We start from the raw sequence: 15,622 nt of genomic DNA, 5'->3' as shown, positions 1-15,622 counted from the left end.
ATCATAAACATACATTGAGCACATAATGCACAAACGGCAACAGGCTTCAGTGCCTTTTTTCTCTTGTTCAGAGCAGTTATCGCAGGGGGAACGAAAGTTCTTACAGGCTTCTACAGGATTCTTACTTTATCTGCCTGGTGGCAGTCACTTGAAGGCATGGTGGAGTGGGTGTGAGGGTTCCTCAGTGATCAGAGGTGGCTTTTCCTCATCATTGAGCGGCTGTACAGTTGTGACAGAGACGTTTGGGGTGAATCAGTTATTTTGCTGGCTTGATTTACTATACGGGAAAGTTTGGTTTTGTGTTTAGTGGTGAGAGAGTTGTACCACGATGAAATATTAAAGGTGAGAATGGATTCAGTTATTGATCTGTACACCATTGTCAAAATAGTATTGCTGACATCAAAAGACCGCAGTTTCCTCTGCAGATATTCAGCGTGCTGTGTGAATGTCAGGCAGCTGTCCATCTCTGTCTCCAGATACTTTAAGGCTGAGGCCCTGCTCCACCAGCTGACCCTGGATACTGAGGGGCTGGAACAGCGGTGAAAGAGCTTTCTCTCGGGCCCCACTGCAGCGCTCCTTGGTTTTAGAGATGTTAAGCCACCAACAGCTGTCTTTAAAAGTCTGAACCAGGCTGTTGACTGTCTGCTGGTATTCTGACAGATCATGGGTGTCAGTCGGGTGGGCTCCAGGGCCATGTCATCTGGGTATTTCATCCAGCCCTTGCTACAAGTGATGTTAATGGTATACACAGAGAAGAGGATGGGAGACAGAACACAGCCTTGTGGGAGCCCTGTGTTTTAAATTAATGTACTGGATTTAAAACCTTTGAAAAGTAAATTTTTTTTGCGATTATAATGCAGTACCATGGGGTAGAGAGCATATAATTCAGGAGTAGGTGCATTTTTACAAGGAAGAAAGTCATTCATGCTGTTTTCATTTTTAGTGTTTTGTCTTTATCCTGTGAAAAACACTTATGTCCATGTCTTTCAGATTTAAAAAAAAAAATGTTTGTGTTTTTCTTTAATTTTGTAATTTTTTAAAAATGTTGACAGACATGCATGTTTTTCACAGGACAGCGACAATGTATAAAAAATTAAATCTGATCGGACTGAAGTTGAAGTAGAGGATTACACTGCAGTGGAGGGCAGTACTCATGGTTCTTCAGTTGTTTTCACAGAGCCTCCTCAAAGAAGCATTCCCAGAGAACCCTCAATCCGCTTCCGACCTTGAGTCACAAACTGGTCAAGACTCACCGAACCTTTTATAAAAAAGGTTCTGTACAACAACTTTACATGCTGTGACGTCAAAAAGACCACTAGCTCTTTTTGAACACATTAAATTAACTGCAATACCAGCTATGAGGTATACTGATTCTAATGTCCTTGCGGCCGCTTCTCCTTTGTTAGAACTAAGTGCAAACCTAAATTTGTACTTGCAGAGCACAAACACGTCTACACACATCCTCAAGGTCCGCTTTCATGCATGTTTTATAGGTTTCCCCCTGCAATACTCCTGATTCAACTGATCAGGATGATTATGAAGCGCCCGCAGAACTTGATGAGCTGATCATTTGAATCAGTGTGTGTTGTAGGTGGGAAACTTGTAAAACATGTAAAAAAAATGGACAACGAGAACTAGGGCTGGGCGATAAACCGAAAATTTACCGTTACCGAAATGTATTAGAATGACCGACATCATTTTGCCAATGTCGGTAAATTCGGTGTCTAAAAAAAAAAGAAAAAAAGAAAAAGAAGTCTTTTCTGTCTGCGGCGATGTTCATGCCTCTTTAAGACGGCTCCAGCGCATGCAGTCACGTGACTCATGCGCTGTAGAAGAATGTAAACAAAAGACGCGCTCGTAGCTGGCGATTCAAATCCTGAAGCGGCTGACACGGCTGCAGACGAAGTAACGTTAGTTGAAATTGTTCCTGTCGCGCTTGTCCCGAAAATAAATTTGACATCTGTCGTTTGGAAATGTTTTGGGTTCCATAAAGACAATGTTTGAGCAAAAGAACATGACCTACAAAGTGCGTCATAAGCACCTGAAGCAGCGCGTCCAACCTTTTCTTTTTCACCACCCACAACTCAACCATGCTGTTGACATGGAGCTTGTGCTAAAAGTTCAAAGTGAGAAGCAAGGTTGGACAAGTGACAACAGCCCACTAACGGAGGCGACACCATACGAGAGAACGTCTCAGTGGTGGAGGCGATAGCCTAGCACATAGCTAAAGATAGAGCTCCTCTAGTTACAGTAGAGCGCACAGGATTTAAACGCCTCTGAACGTAGCCGACAAGAGGTACGAAAATATTTGCCGCAAACAGCACTTCCCGATATGGACAACATCGGGACGGGAGCTTAGACATGTCAAGCATTTTCCATCCACATCCGACTTGTGGTCGAGTCGCAACATGGATCCCTGTTTGAGCCTGAATGTGCATTACATAGACAAGTGGCGACTGCGCACCGGAGTACTCGAGACGGCACATTTTCCTGATGAAGCACACGCGTTTATTTGGCATTGGCATTCCATTGACATTTTTTTCATTTTATTTAGCATTTTGTTTACAGGCGACTAGCGCCTTTGCACATGGCATTATTTATATTGTTTACAAGATACCTTTACACAAATCTAGGCCTTTGCAAATGGCATTACAGCATCTCGGCACAATATATTTACATAAAAAGATTTTGTGAGAGGTACCCTTTTTCTCCTGTTCTTTGTGACATTGTTCAAGTCATGCAAAGCATCCTATTTTGAATGTTTATTCAAATGATTTTTGTACTTCTATTTGTCATTGAACGTAATGTGTACCAAAAAAAAAAGCAGTTAATATGCATTTCCTGCATTTATTTTGATTTTGGTCCTCAGGAGGAATTTATCGTGCATTTATCGTTATCGAGGTAAAATTGCCCAAATTATCGCGATATTGATTTAAGGTCATATCGCCCAGCCCTAACGAGAACCAAGGTTTGAGACTTTTGCTCTCTACCCAATGACAGAATCAGAATCAGAATGCCCTTTATTGTCATTGTACAGAGTGTACAATGAGACTGGAGAGCTCCCCTCTCCAGTGCAATATAACAATAATTGAATTAAATATATCAATGAAATTAATTAAAGATTCAATAATTAAATAGAAAAGAAATATGAAATTATATAAATCAAACACATTATGTTGGAGTTGTGTGCGAGAGATCAGCATGGAGCTGGAGATGGCTGATTTTGTTTAGTCTGTTAGTCTTTATCTTGATGCACCAGTAGCACCTGCCAGAGGGCAACACGTCGAAGAAGTGTGAGCTCGGAGGAGTATTGTCTTTGATGATCTTGGGACAGTGCATTATAAACTTTTAAATCATCGAAATACATCTCTAAAAGCCTCTGGTATAGAACATATTGAAGAGTCCATAAGGGGAGGTGAAAAACTAAAAAGTCTCCTACAGCGGGAGTCTTATTGGATTCACACTTGAAGAGCCACAAAGTTTGTTGGTCTCAAAGGCAAACTGGACTTTATCCCTTTTCTTTAAGGACTCTTTTGTAAGAGGACATTTTAAGTCCCGTAATTCCCGGACTACAGAGCGTACCTGATTATAAACCGCACCCACTACATCTTTAGAGGAAAACCGATTTTGTATACACAAGCCGCACCTGTATAGAAGCCGCATGTGCCCACATTAAAACATGTAAACATATTTACAAAGAAAGACGGTACACAGAGAGGGTTTTCAAAGTTTTAATAATATAACTTAACAATAATAATAATAATATAACTTTCTTCCCAAACGGTGCCTGTGAGGCAGTAAAACGGTAGCAACATGGTAGCAACACGCTAGCAACACAGTAGCAAAACAGTATAACAGGTCTGGTAAAAGAACATACTGGTAAAAATCTCGGTAAGCCGTCTTCATCTTCATTTGACGTCGTCACACGCTCCCTCAGCCTCTCTGTCGCTGGCACTCTCATCGTGAGACAAATCCGCTCCTGATTTTGTCTCCTTCTCTCCGTCACGCAGCAGACCGGCTTTTCGGAACCCATTGGTGATGGTGGATTATTTGACGCTGCCCCACGCTATCAGGATCCACTGGCAGACTTGTGAAAAAGTTGCTTTTCACATGCGGCCAGTTTTAGTGAAAGATTTCTCGCCGCTAGTCATCCAATTCTCCCATTCAACACGGAGCGCCACTTTAAATGCACGATTCATACTAATGTCAAGCAGCTGCAAATACTTTGTTGTGCCCCCAGGAATCACAGCTGGAATGGAGTTTGTCCTCTACTTTCACAGAATCTGTGATATGTGCCCTCATGCAGTCCAAAACGAGTAATGCTTTTTTTCTATGAAAAAATCCTCCTGGTCGCTTGCCATAACACACTGTCAACCATTCTTTCATTAGGCTCTCTACCATCCACCCTTTCGTGTTAACTTTCACAACAATGTCTTTCGGATATTTTTCTTTTGGCATAGTAATCCTCTTAAAAATTACCATTGGTAGAAGCTTTAGTCCAGATGTAGTGCAGCCCAAAACACAGGTGAAATATGTTCTCTCATGTCCGGTTGTTTTCAGCGTGACAGATGCTTCTCCTTTCTTGTTGACGGTCCTGGTGAGGGGCAGGTCGAATGTGAGAGGTACCTCATCCATATTTATGATGTTGTCTGGTCCAATTGAATTCTCTGCTATCTTTGTTTGAATGAATTTGTGAAAATTTGCGACTTGTTCCTCGTAGTCAGGAGGGAGTTGCTGACACAGAGTTGTCCGTGTCCGGACGGACAGACCTTTTCGTTTCATAAATCTAAAACACCACGACGGTCCTCCCTTGAAATCCGGAATTTTCTTGTCGGTGGCGATTGTTTTTGCTTTCAGTCTGATCTGCACAGTCGAAACACCTCGGCCATCTGCTGTCTGTGTGTTCACCCAGTCTTCCAAATGTTTTCCAGTTCGGGCCACCTGCCTTTATTACCTCTGAAAGCTTTTTTCGTCTTTTTACATTGCTCCAGTTCTTCCCGCTGCCGTTTCCAGCGTCTCACCATTGATTCGTTTATGCCAAGTTTACGTGCAGCATCTCTGTTTCCTTCTTTATCGGACAGCTCGATTGCTTTTTGCTTGAAAGCTGCGTCATGTGCCTTTCTTTTTGCATTTTCCATGATGAGGGTATGCTCACGCTAATTTAATTTATGCACAAGACAACAAGTTGCAGTCTTCCTCGACGCATATATTCCACCGGTCTTTATCTTATCTTTTCTACTCGAGCGCCCCTGGCGGCCGTTAGAAAAATTACATAAATTGGCCGCATCACCGAATGAGCCGCAGGGTTGAAAGTTTTGGAAAAAAGTAGCGGCTTGTAGTCCGGTAATTGTATGTATTAATTTGTCATTTGTAATTGACTTGGAATTGTTCTTTTTGGAGTATTGCTGATTGGATGTGTCCAGCCCATATGGAGCATGTTACCTACCGTATTTTCGCAACCATAGGGCGCACTTTAAAGTCCCAAATTTCCTCCAAAACAATAGTGGCGCCTTGACATGCGTCACGCGTGGACTGATCTTTCGACTATTGAACCTGATCACTTTGGAGCATTGCAGAGTGCATGTTAGCACACCCTGCTGGCCAAAGTCTGGTATATGTATACTTTGAATTGATTGTGGCAAATACATTACGTGAACACGTTTTTGGGTGAGGGTGCAAGAGAAAGCTGGACAAAGTTGCAGCTGTCCACAATGTCGTAGTCTGTCTTATCATTCGTTATTGCAAGCAAGAAACATCACAGGTTTAGACAACAGACTGCAAAAAAAAAAACATACTGTCCAAAGCACACCTCTCTCTCACATCTCTCCAACCAGCCATGGCTGAGGCTGAGGCTCCCATAAAGCATAGTGCCGTTTTTGTGTTATTTTTATTTCTTTTGGGGATATGAATGGAATGAGAGATGCATGTTTTGTGTTAATTTTATTTCTTTGTTTCATTGTTTGCCTGGATGCTGTTCAGAGATATTTTTAGTTTTGATTGGAAACCGTGACTCTAATAAGTGTGGTGACCAGTGAAATCCCTCCCCTGACATTGTCGATTAGATGAGTTACCATGACATCCCTCATTGGGTAAAGGGGCAGCTACTGGCAGCCATGCCTTATTTGAATGATTGCTAGCGTGCGTGAGCTAGCATGTGTGTGCTAGCATTGCGCGAGCTAGCATGCACCTCATAGTGTGACGCGCCCAGTGTAAGTATCAAAGACAGAAATAGCACCCTCAACTGGTTCTGCGCCCTTTGATACAGCACGTCTTTTGGCCGAAAAAATGTGGTATAATAACAATTCCATGACAGGCCATGCGAGCTTGCCCTGAAGAAGGCCAACAAAGGCCGAGACATGGAGGCATTTTATTTTTAGTCAACTGACCACATTTAAAATAAAGACCTTTTATCCAGAACCACTTAGAGTGCCTCAGTCGCCTGTTTCTTGAAGTAATGATTTTCAACTAATTTGTAGGTCATCGTACAGTCAACCTGCTACAGTCAATCCCCGCTATTCACAGGAGATGGAGACGGAATCCACAAACAGTGATAATCCACATATAATTGGCACCCACTAAAATGAATTGGAGGGGGAAAAAACATTCAATAAATTTTGATCAATATCCAATATATGTTTTCCATGAAGAAACACAGGGAAAATGAAAAAATAAGACCAAATACATAAAATATTGTGAGGAAATGGGTAAATAATCTGAGAATAAGCAAATCCATGGGTGCCAAACTGCGAGTACGAACCATGAAAATGTAACCACTCACACGCACACCGACATATATATATATATATATATATATATATATATATATATATATATATATATATATATATATATATTTATTTACAACCTACAAACTCTATAATTGCTGTGAATTATTATGTTTTTCTTTACCAGGAGCAGTTTCGAAAGTTGGGTGGTGTGATTAAAGACCAAGAGAAGGTAACAGACATCAAGCCTGGCCCGACTGTAACGGTGTCGACATCTGCAGGTGTTTATCAAGCCAAGGGACTTGTGATAACCGCCGGACCTTGGACTAGTAAATTGCTGGCCCATGTCGACCTACATCTTCCTCTCGAGGTAATGATAAGAATTTTCATGTGATTAACTAACCAAAAGCAACATTTAAACTCCAGATGTTATGTATAGCAGAGTCATTAGAAACAGTGATGCCAGCAATGTGTTGCTAAGTAACACGTTTATCAAAAATGGGCACTATTCCAGTAATAATTATCCAATGCATTACTTTTTCCAAGCCAAGTAATCAGGCTACAGTTACTGTTTAAATATCATAAAAATTACTATTCAGAATATAGTTACTTCTACTTGAAGAAGACATTAATTACTGAAATAGTAGCACCTTCCACCATTAGAGCCAGTTGCAGTCAACCGCCTCCAGGTTTCAGCAGTGAGAAAGAATTGATAAGTCTTAAACGGCACATACCTCTAAGCCACAGTGCCTCCCTCACACACACATATTGTGTATTCAAGAAAACTAATAATATATAATAAAGTACAGGAAGACACCTTATTCCAGACCCCGTCGGACTCAGTAAAGCCACTTAACAAATGACTGGACAGTCGTAATGAAGTTACAACAAAGTGTAGGGATTTTGAGCGCGTAGCCAGGTTCCCGTGATTCATAAAATGCTACTGTCCTGCTTAGCCAAATAGCCCGTCTCGATAGCCCCGCTTTTGTTTACACTACCTCTGCTGTTTACGGCGCGGAGAGACAGCACTGCACGGAGACACGAAAAACACTCCACGGAGATCCCGCTTGGTCGCACCACCTCGTACTTGTGATATTGGTACTGTAATCCAATGTTGATTACATCTATTATTAGAAGTGAAGGAACAAGTTGAGTTAAGAGGAAAAGCATCCTTGCCCTCCGGCGGCCCCTAAAACTGCCACCCCATGGGGTGGGCCACAATCGTCGGGCCGGATGACCGCTGTGGCAGCCTTGGCTGTGGATCTCATTCAAGTGAATTTTTTTATTTATTTATTATACCCCAAGCTTCAATATTTATAATAAATGTTTTTTTTTTTTTTTGTAAGAGTGGGTGAAATGGTGACTAAATGTTTTTAGAGGCGAGGAGACTGCGGCTGGTTGGACACTGTATATCTTTGAGTCCTCTTTTCCCTTGAGTTCTCTGTATTATGTGGCATTGCAAAACCCTTTTAGTTGAACGATCCCATCAAGTGTTGCACAGGATTGAGCTGTGTACAAGCGATACTTTTTTTTTTTCTGTTGCCACATTGTCCTAAATTGGGCGCACCATAGAGCCCTGCACTACCTAATTAGTGACATTGGCTACAATGTGCTGCGTTGTGATTGCCTTTGCACACTTCTCTGATGAATATAAATCAGGGGCAGGAGATCATCGAGATTGTGACGTAATTTCGATCGATATCAATAAAAAAAAATCAAAATTGTGGTACCCCTACTATACATTATGGAAGAGAAGCTTGATTTACAACTTGAACATAAAGTGAGGAATAGCGGGAGACTTAAATTTCACATTGCTGGCGGATTGAGTGACAATGTATGCATTGTGTCACGTTTTCAATGCGTTGATAATTCGTGTTCATAAGAATTTACATTAACAGTAATGGGGGAAGTAGAGAGATTTGGAATGATGGAAATAGTCACTATTTTGAGTTTGTGTGATATAATAGCACTCTCAGTTGACTGTGTTTGTTTTCTCGCTTCATTAACTGTTAAGAGTTATCCAGTACAGACATTCCCAAGTAAACAAAGACTAAATCGAGATAGGAGATAAAGCAAACCACCAGAATCCATACTTGTCCTTTACAAAAGGCGAGGCATCGCTTTCAGCTCACCGAGGTCATCCAATGTTCTGCTTCCCCTGTGTGAATTTTATTAAGATAAAAGTAGCCGTCACAAGTTATAACAATACCTTAAATAGAGTGGTTTATATGTGTGCAATGGTGAATGGGTTAGTGTCTGAATTTGTGGGTGTTACGCAAGCAGTTCACAGCAAGTAATGTGTTTTTATATGATCATATGTAAAATCATATACAATTATTCCATCAATAAAAACCTAGATCGCAGCACTGTTTGCATTGCTTAAAATTCCACGACTACAGGCGGTCATAAAAATTTTACGTTGTAAATGTTGAATTTTGCCATTGCAACATTAATAGTTAAATACGTCAAGTAAAACGAACAGATTCGTAATTTTTTTGTTAAGAGGAAACAAGGATACTTTTTTTTAATTGCAAAAATGGATATAAGTGTTTTCCACAAGATAGTGAAGATATATTAAAAAAGTAGCGCATTTAAATTAAATGACATCGAGAAAAGACTCATTAAATATGATTATTTTTAATATAAATAATTATGGTACAAACACAGGTGTCAGGTGGGTCATGTTTCTGTCAGCAAAACAGATCGGGTCATTGGTACTCGACTCGGTTAGTGGCGATTACATTAAAAAAACATTTCCATCAGTGCTTAGTCTGTGTTTCTTTAATATACTGTATGTAAACCATTTAGTGATTTATACACCAGAATTTAAAAATCTGTTCTACGGTTAATGGGAGCCTGGTCCGTTGGTACTTGACCCGGTCAGAGAAAATTACACTGGCCTTTATAACTGGAGTAATATGTTCTGATCTTTTTGTTCTGGTCAGAACCTGCGCTGCAGCGTTCTGAATGAGCTGAAGCTGTTTGATGCTCTTTTGAGGGAGTCCAGTCAGAAAATCTTTACAATAAGCAATTTTGCTGGAGATAAAAGCATGGATACATTTCTTCTGGTCTGCTTGGAGCATGCAACCCTTCAGTCTGGATATGTTATCAGCTGGTAAAAGACTGTTTTAGTGATTGATTTGATATGATTGCTGAAAATCAGGTCTGAGTCTTTCAGCACCCTAAGATTTCGGACCTGGTCTTTGGTTTCGAAAGACAGTGACTCCAGCTGTTTTCTAACACCACTCATCTTTTCTTTATGGCAGAAAACAATGACCTCAATTTTGTTTTGGATTTTCTGAAGGAAATTGTGGTTCATCTAGTTGTTAAATTGTTCTCTAGACAATACGTTGATTGAACTGCTGTCATTTGGGGACATTGATAAATATAGCTGTGTGTCATCTTCATAACTTCCAATGGTCACAAAGTAACTAATTTCCTGAACCATGTCTTTTTTCTGCTTCTATCCCACAAATGTTCCATTGATATTGATCACATGTCTATCACAATACATATTTATTGATTTATAGCCTGGCCCAAGAGCGAAAAAATGCATTTATTAAAAAAACAAGTCATCATTGATGACAAGTAAAAGCTGCAGGCACTGACAAATATTTGTTAAAGATTGTGAATTTACAACGTTAACAAAAAGGAACACTAATATCAGTCCTGTATGTGTTACTGTAGGTGGTGAGAATCAATGTATGCTATTGGAAAGAGAAGACTCCTGAGTCCTACCATGTGAAGAAACGCTTTCCATGCTTCTTGCAGACTGAAGGAAAGGAGGCTAAAGACCATATTTATGGCCTGCCTTCCAATGAATACCCTGGCTTGATGAAGGTACTGTATGCATCAGCATGATAAACTAACATAAAATACTTACAAGACCTTGGTACCGTGCGATTCGTGGGCCATGCCAAGTCAAATGAAGTTTATTTTTGTAGACATTCCGAGATCGAAACCCACAAAAGGGAAAAAAAGCTTTACTAAAAAATAGATAAAATAATAAGAAACCCTGAGAAGGATCCAGAGATGGGATGGGATATCCCCTTTCAACATGACTAGGCTGCAATGGATGTCGAATGGGCACTCAGCATCCATAATGTCGTGTTAATCAATTTAACTAGATCAACTTGAGAGCCCATTTATGAACATGAAGTGTCACAGGAAGACTCCTTCAGAGAAGTGAACCCTCCTAAAAACCTGACCCAGTCGCTTGATGCAGAAGTCTCTATTGAGCACTTTCCGTAAATAAAAATCAACATAATTATATGTTCCGAGGATGATTAGGACCTGCTTATACATGTGCACATACATACATGAATGCAGATTGAAAATCTGTAGCTAATCAGAAGGAGTTTTAAAATAACCAGAATGGTTAAAATTCATTTTCCCGCATGTGATTAGTCAGTGTGTATAAGGAATGAAAGTGCAAACATCAAAGCTACTTTAGAGTTTTTGCCTTCCCAGCCTGACTAACTCATGATTCTCTCTTTGGTGCATACCCCCACCTAACGTAAATAGACAATCAGTGCCATCTTCTCAAGTAAGTCTGTCGCCATAACAAACACGCGTGAGATAGGCGGGGCACATTTGCGGCCCTCGTCAGCAGAACTGGCGACCTTCAGTGACGGACTGTGAGGTCCGTTGGTACTTGACCTGGTCAGTGAAAATTACACTGGCGGACGAACACTCATTTCTATCTCCCGCCTTTCTTTTTTTTTCATCCGCCATTGACGGCCTGATGAAATGCCCACTTCTGCATCCCATGTCATGCAGCAGAGGCTTTAAGCCGTATCTCACTGAGCGGCAAATGTTTGCAAGTATGCATGTACGTAGTGAATGTTTTTTTTTTTCAAGGGTTTGTTGCAAAAGCTTGTTCCATTTTGGTGATCCTTGAGCTATAGTACATTCCAAAGTGAAAAAGTACAACACTCACATGAGTACCAGGAGATAGTGTTGGGTATTCACCATGCGGTCTTAAGTAGATTCTTCCTCGATGTCCTCCTGACATTATAAAATTTACTACACAAAAGAGATCCAATTTTCTTTACACAATTTCTTCAGTGTTGCAGTGTTTTTTTGCACCACCTTTCTGTAAATAAAACGGCATCGGCTTTAAATGTGTCACAGTAAGGCACACCGTGATCAGCTGACTTGGCACAGTTCTCCAGTGTGTGCGGTGCACAAAATGTGCACCAGGGAGCCTCCAACTGTAACGAGTTGCTTAAGTTTCGGCACAATGCCGTTGTACGTTCGAACGTTAAGAGCTGCACCGTCTGTGCTCACAGCGACCAGTTTAGCGGGCCAGTTATCAAAGCCTGCGTCCTCAAAAAGTTTCACTAGTCCATCAGTTATGGCTTGTGCGGTTCAATCAGCACCCAGTTCAATTAGTCCAACAAAGTCTGGGGTAAGTTCGCCGCCACTGGACACCGACACGACGTAAACGATCTCCTGTTCAGTTTTTGTGATGTCCTCTGATCCATCAAAAAGTAGATCCAAAAATCAGAATGGGAAGACATGGGCCGTGCATGCTTAGCTTTATGAAAGGCAAGGAGAAAGTATTATACAGAGCTTGCCATTGTTCGTCGTTGAGTCAGTCTTGCCACCGCATACGAGGACGATTGGCTATTTCTTCTCGGCTAGCGTGTTTATTGGCAACAATCATGTGCTCTTTGCTCTTTTCGTGGATGTGAACGTAAGCTGCAAATCTTGCACCACATTTTAGTACGCTCATCATTAGCTTCAAGCCACGGCACATCTTGAAGCCACTTTTCAGTAAATACACTCTTGTTCGGCTAAGGCTCGCTTGGCCGTTTCTTTTTTGGTGGTCAAACACCCAAAAAGTTGCTTAGTCTGTTGGTTTTTTTTGGGGATATTTCACCTTGTTCGTTGTGCTTCAAATGAGATAGTGGATTGATGGCAGCGTGTGCAGGTACGTAAAGGCGCATCGTGACGCACATGACGTTACGCATCCGTGATTTCTGTTGCGCATGCATACCTACGTACCAGTTATGTGCACCCCTGTACATTACTGTTCTGTAGAACCATTGCATTTCAATATTCAGAATAATAACAATTCATGTCATAGAAATGTATTGTTTTTATGTGAGTATAGATTTGCTACCATAATGGCAGTGGGACTGATCCTGACCAAAGAGACAAGCAGACGAGCATGGCTGATATTGACATCCTGCGGCGCTACATTGCCCGTAGTTTTCCGGGCCTGATACCTGAGCCAGCTGTGGTTGAGAGCTGCATGTATACGGTCAGTAGCAATTTCTTTTTCAATTCTTTGTGGAAGTAATCAGTAAGTAAGAAATCTTTGGCATACAGCGTTGTCTGCGTATTATTGGACATAATAATCTGGCGACGAGATGTCATTTTGCATTGCTGCCCTTGTTCTTCCATTCCACGGCCTCGCTGGTAACGCTTGTGCTGGTATGAATTGAGTGGCGAACTCACTAAAGCTAACAACAAGAGGCTAATACCAAAATATGCCCATTCAAGTCTTGCTGGTTGTTGCCGGTCGCGTTTTGTTTTGGGTTATTTTTCTTGTGTCAACAACAAAAAACATTTAATTAAAAAAATAAATAAATAAATAAAAACAATGATAATCTCATGATCGTCTACAAAAAAATATTAGAAATATGAACTGACTTCACAAAACAATAATGGGTAGATAGCGTTTCTGAACAATAACTGTTGCTTATTTTTTAAATTGCTTTGTATGTCTTCTCCGAAACATTGCGCAATGATCTGGCTTCAGGAGTAGCGGAATACAGTTACAGGCGTTGCATATTCAGGGACAGTTACAGAGAAAAAGCATGTAATCAGTTTACAGCTGCATTTATTAGAAATTGGGTTTATTTCGCAGGATTATAATTTCAATGTCGACAGAGGCCTTCTGGATATTTGTTCATTTATGCGCAATAAGTGGGTAAATTATCTTAATAAGTCCAGCTCATTGGGCGACCAACTCCGCTCGGAGGCGCGGAAATGTCATGTCCGCCAAATACACTAGTTTGAAAGCAACATGGAAGGAAAGGAGCAAGCGGTGACCGCTATTCACTTGAACTAAGACATTGAAGTGATGATTTTTGGTGTCTGTCTAACTTTTCACATTTCATTTTCCCAGCTAACACCCGACCGTCATTTTGTGCTGGATCGCCACCCTGCATATGGCAATATTATAATTGGCGCAGGTTTCTCAGGTACAACAGCATCCATCCATCCATCCATCTTCTGTACCACTTCTCCTCACTAGGGTTGCGGGGGGGTGCTGGAGCCTATCCCAGCTATCTTCGGGCAGTAGGCGGGGGACACCCTGAACTGGTTGCCAGCCAATTGCAGGGCACACGAAGACGAACAACCATCCGCGCTCACACTCATACCTCGGGGCAATTTAGAGCGTTCAATCGGCCTGCCATGCATGTTTTTTGGAATGTGGGAGGAAACCGGAGTACCCGGAGTAAACCCACGCAAGCACGGGGAGAACATGCAAACTCCACACAGGATGGTAGGAGCTGGGCTCGAACCCACGCCCGATGCTGTCTCTCACTGTGAGGCCATCGTGCTAACCAGTCGGCCACCGTGCCGCCTGGTACAACAGCACTCAACATGAAATAAAACAACAATGCAAGAGAGTAGCCTCAAAGCATAATGGAGCCTTCACCCTGTTTTGTTTTTGGATGCTTTATTTTATCATGTGTAAGCATTAAGCTGATGTGAGTTGGCAAATTGCTTGTTTGTTTCATCTCTCATCTCAATTTATTTGAATGGCAGTTGTGGGTATTTAGTTCTTTAATTCTAAGGGCACCAATCATTTCAACACAACAGTTCAACTCATCTGAACAATTATATTACTCCCCTCTTGTCTTCTACCATAATGCGAATGTAACGCGTTTTGCATAAAGAGCTTTTCATTAAAAAAAAATTTTAACGGAACTTTGAGCTAGTTCGTAGAGAAAATTAACCTTGCCAACACTGCATAATAAGGAAAGAAACTGATAGCCTCCTTCTTAACTGCACAATGTGAAATTGCCATGAAGACCTGACACAGTGCTATAAAGCAAGTACAGTGGTGGGGGGGTTGACTACAAAGTTACACGTTGGACTTGCCGTCCATTATGAGGTTGTACATAGTGATGGTGAGATGAAGTTTCTTGAAGCATTGAGGCTTTCCATGCTGTCGAAGCCTCCAATGCAGTTCAATCTCTCCTTGAGACCACTTGCCGGATGCTGCTCGCCTTTTAACCGGAGCTTGGAAGACGGATCACATAACCTCAATCTTGGTCTTGCTTAAGAGTTAATTTTAAGGTACTTCTGTTTGTCTTTAAATCTTTAAATGGCGTCGCCCCAGCGAACCTCTACGAGCTCCTCCACCCCTCCGCACCTGTCTGCTGCCTCAGGTCCGCTGACTAAATTCTGCAGGGGTAGCCGAGGACAAGGCAGAGCCTCAGGAGGCATTGTGCCTTTTCTGTTGCAGGTCCTTCTCTATGGAATCTTTCATTAAATGTTAGGCAAGGCCCCTCTCTGTCCACATTTAAAACTCGTTTGAAGACACATGGGGGTGGCTCATTTCTAGAGTGGTCGTTTTCCAACTGAGAGGTTGTGGGTTCAATCCCTGGCCATTGTCACCATGTCGAAGTATCCTTGAGCAAGATACTGAAACCCTACTTGCTCCTGATGGTGTCATCAGCAAGTAGATGTGACAGCAGTGTTAAGTGCTTTAATCGGTGAAAAAGTGCTAGTCAAGTGAAAGACCATTTACATTTTTATTCTTTGGCTTTCGGCTCAACATAAAACTGTCGCCGTTCTGCTGTTCTTCTGGTATCTACTATAAATGTGATTTAAATTGTGTTCTTATTTCCTGCTAATTTTTGACATCATATGAA

At 41.4% G+C, this 15,622-nt stretch overlaps 1 protein-coding gene across 3 annotated transcripts in view; it reads left to right on the top strand.

Annotated features, from left to right (window-relative positions):
• pipox (pipecolic acid oxidase) overlaps positions 1 to 15,622 on the top strand; it is a 47,732-nt gene that overhangs the window by 24,412 nt on the left and 7,698 nt on the right. For all 3 annotated transcript variants that reach the window (XM_088301020.1, XM_088301019.1, XM_088301018.1), the window contains exons 4-7: positions 6,913 to 7,095; positions 10,413 to 10,565; positions 12,844 to 12,993; positions 13,864 to 13,939. In XM_088301020.1, coding sequence (XP_088157146.1) covers positions 6,913 to 7,095; positions 10,413 to 10,565; positions 12,844 to 12,993; positions 13,864 to 13,939 — 562 coding nt within the window. The remainder of the gene's footprint in view (positions 1 to 6,912; positions 7,096 to 10,412; positions 10,566 to 12,843; positions 12,994 to 13,863; positions 13,940 to 15,622) is intronic.

The sequence above is a fragment of the Idiotropiscis lumnitzeri genome, chromosome 7 (assembly GCF_059441095.1).
Source record: "Idiotropiscis lumnitzeri isolate Australia: NSW breed Sydney's pygmy pipehorse chromosome 7, RoL_Ilum_1.0, whole genome shotgun sequence".
Classification (NCBI taxonomy): domain Eukaryota; kingdom Metazoa; phylum Chordata; class Actinopteri; order Syngnathiformes; family Syngnathidae; genus Idiotropiscis; species Idiotropiscis lumnitzeri.
The sequence above is the reverse complement of the archived record's forward strand: the minus strand, read 5'-3'. Positions and strand labels throughout refer to the sequence as shown.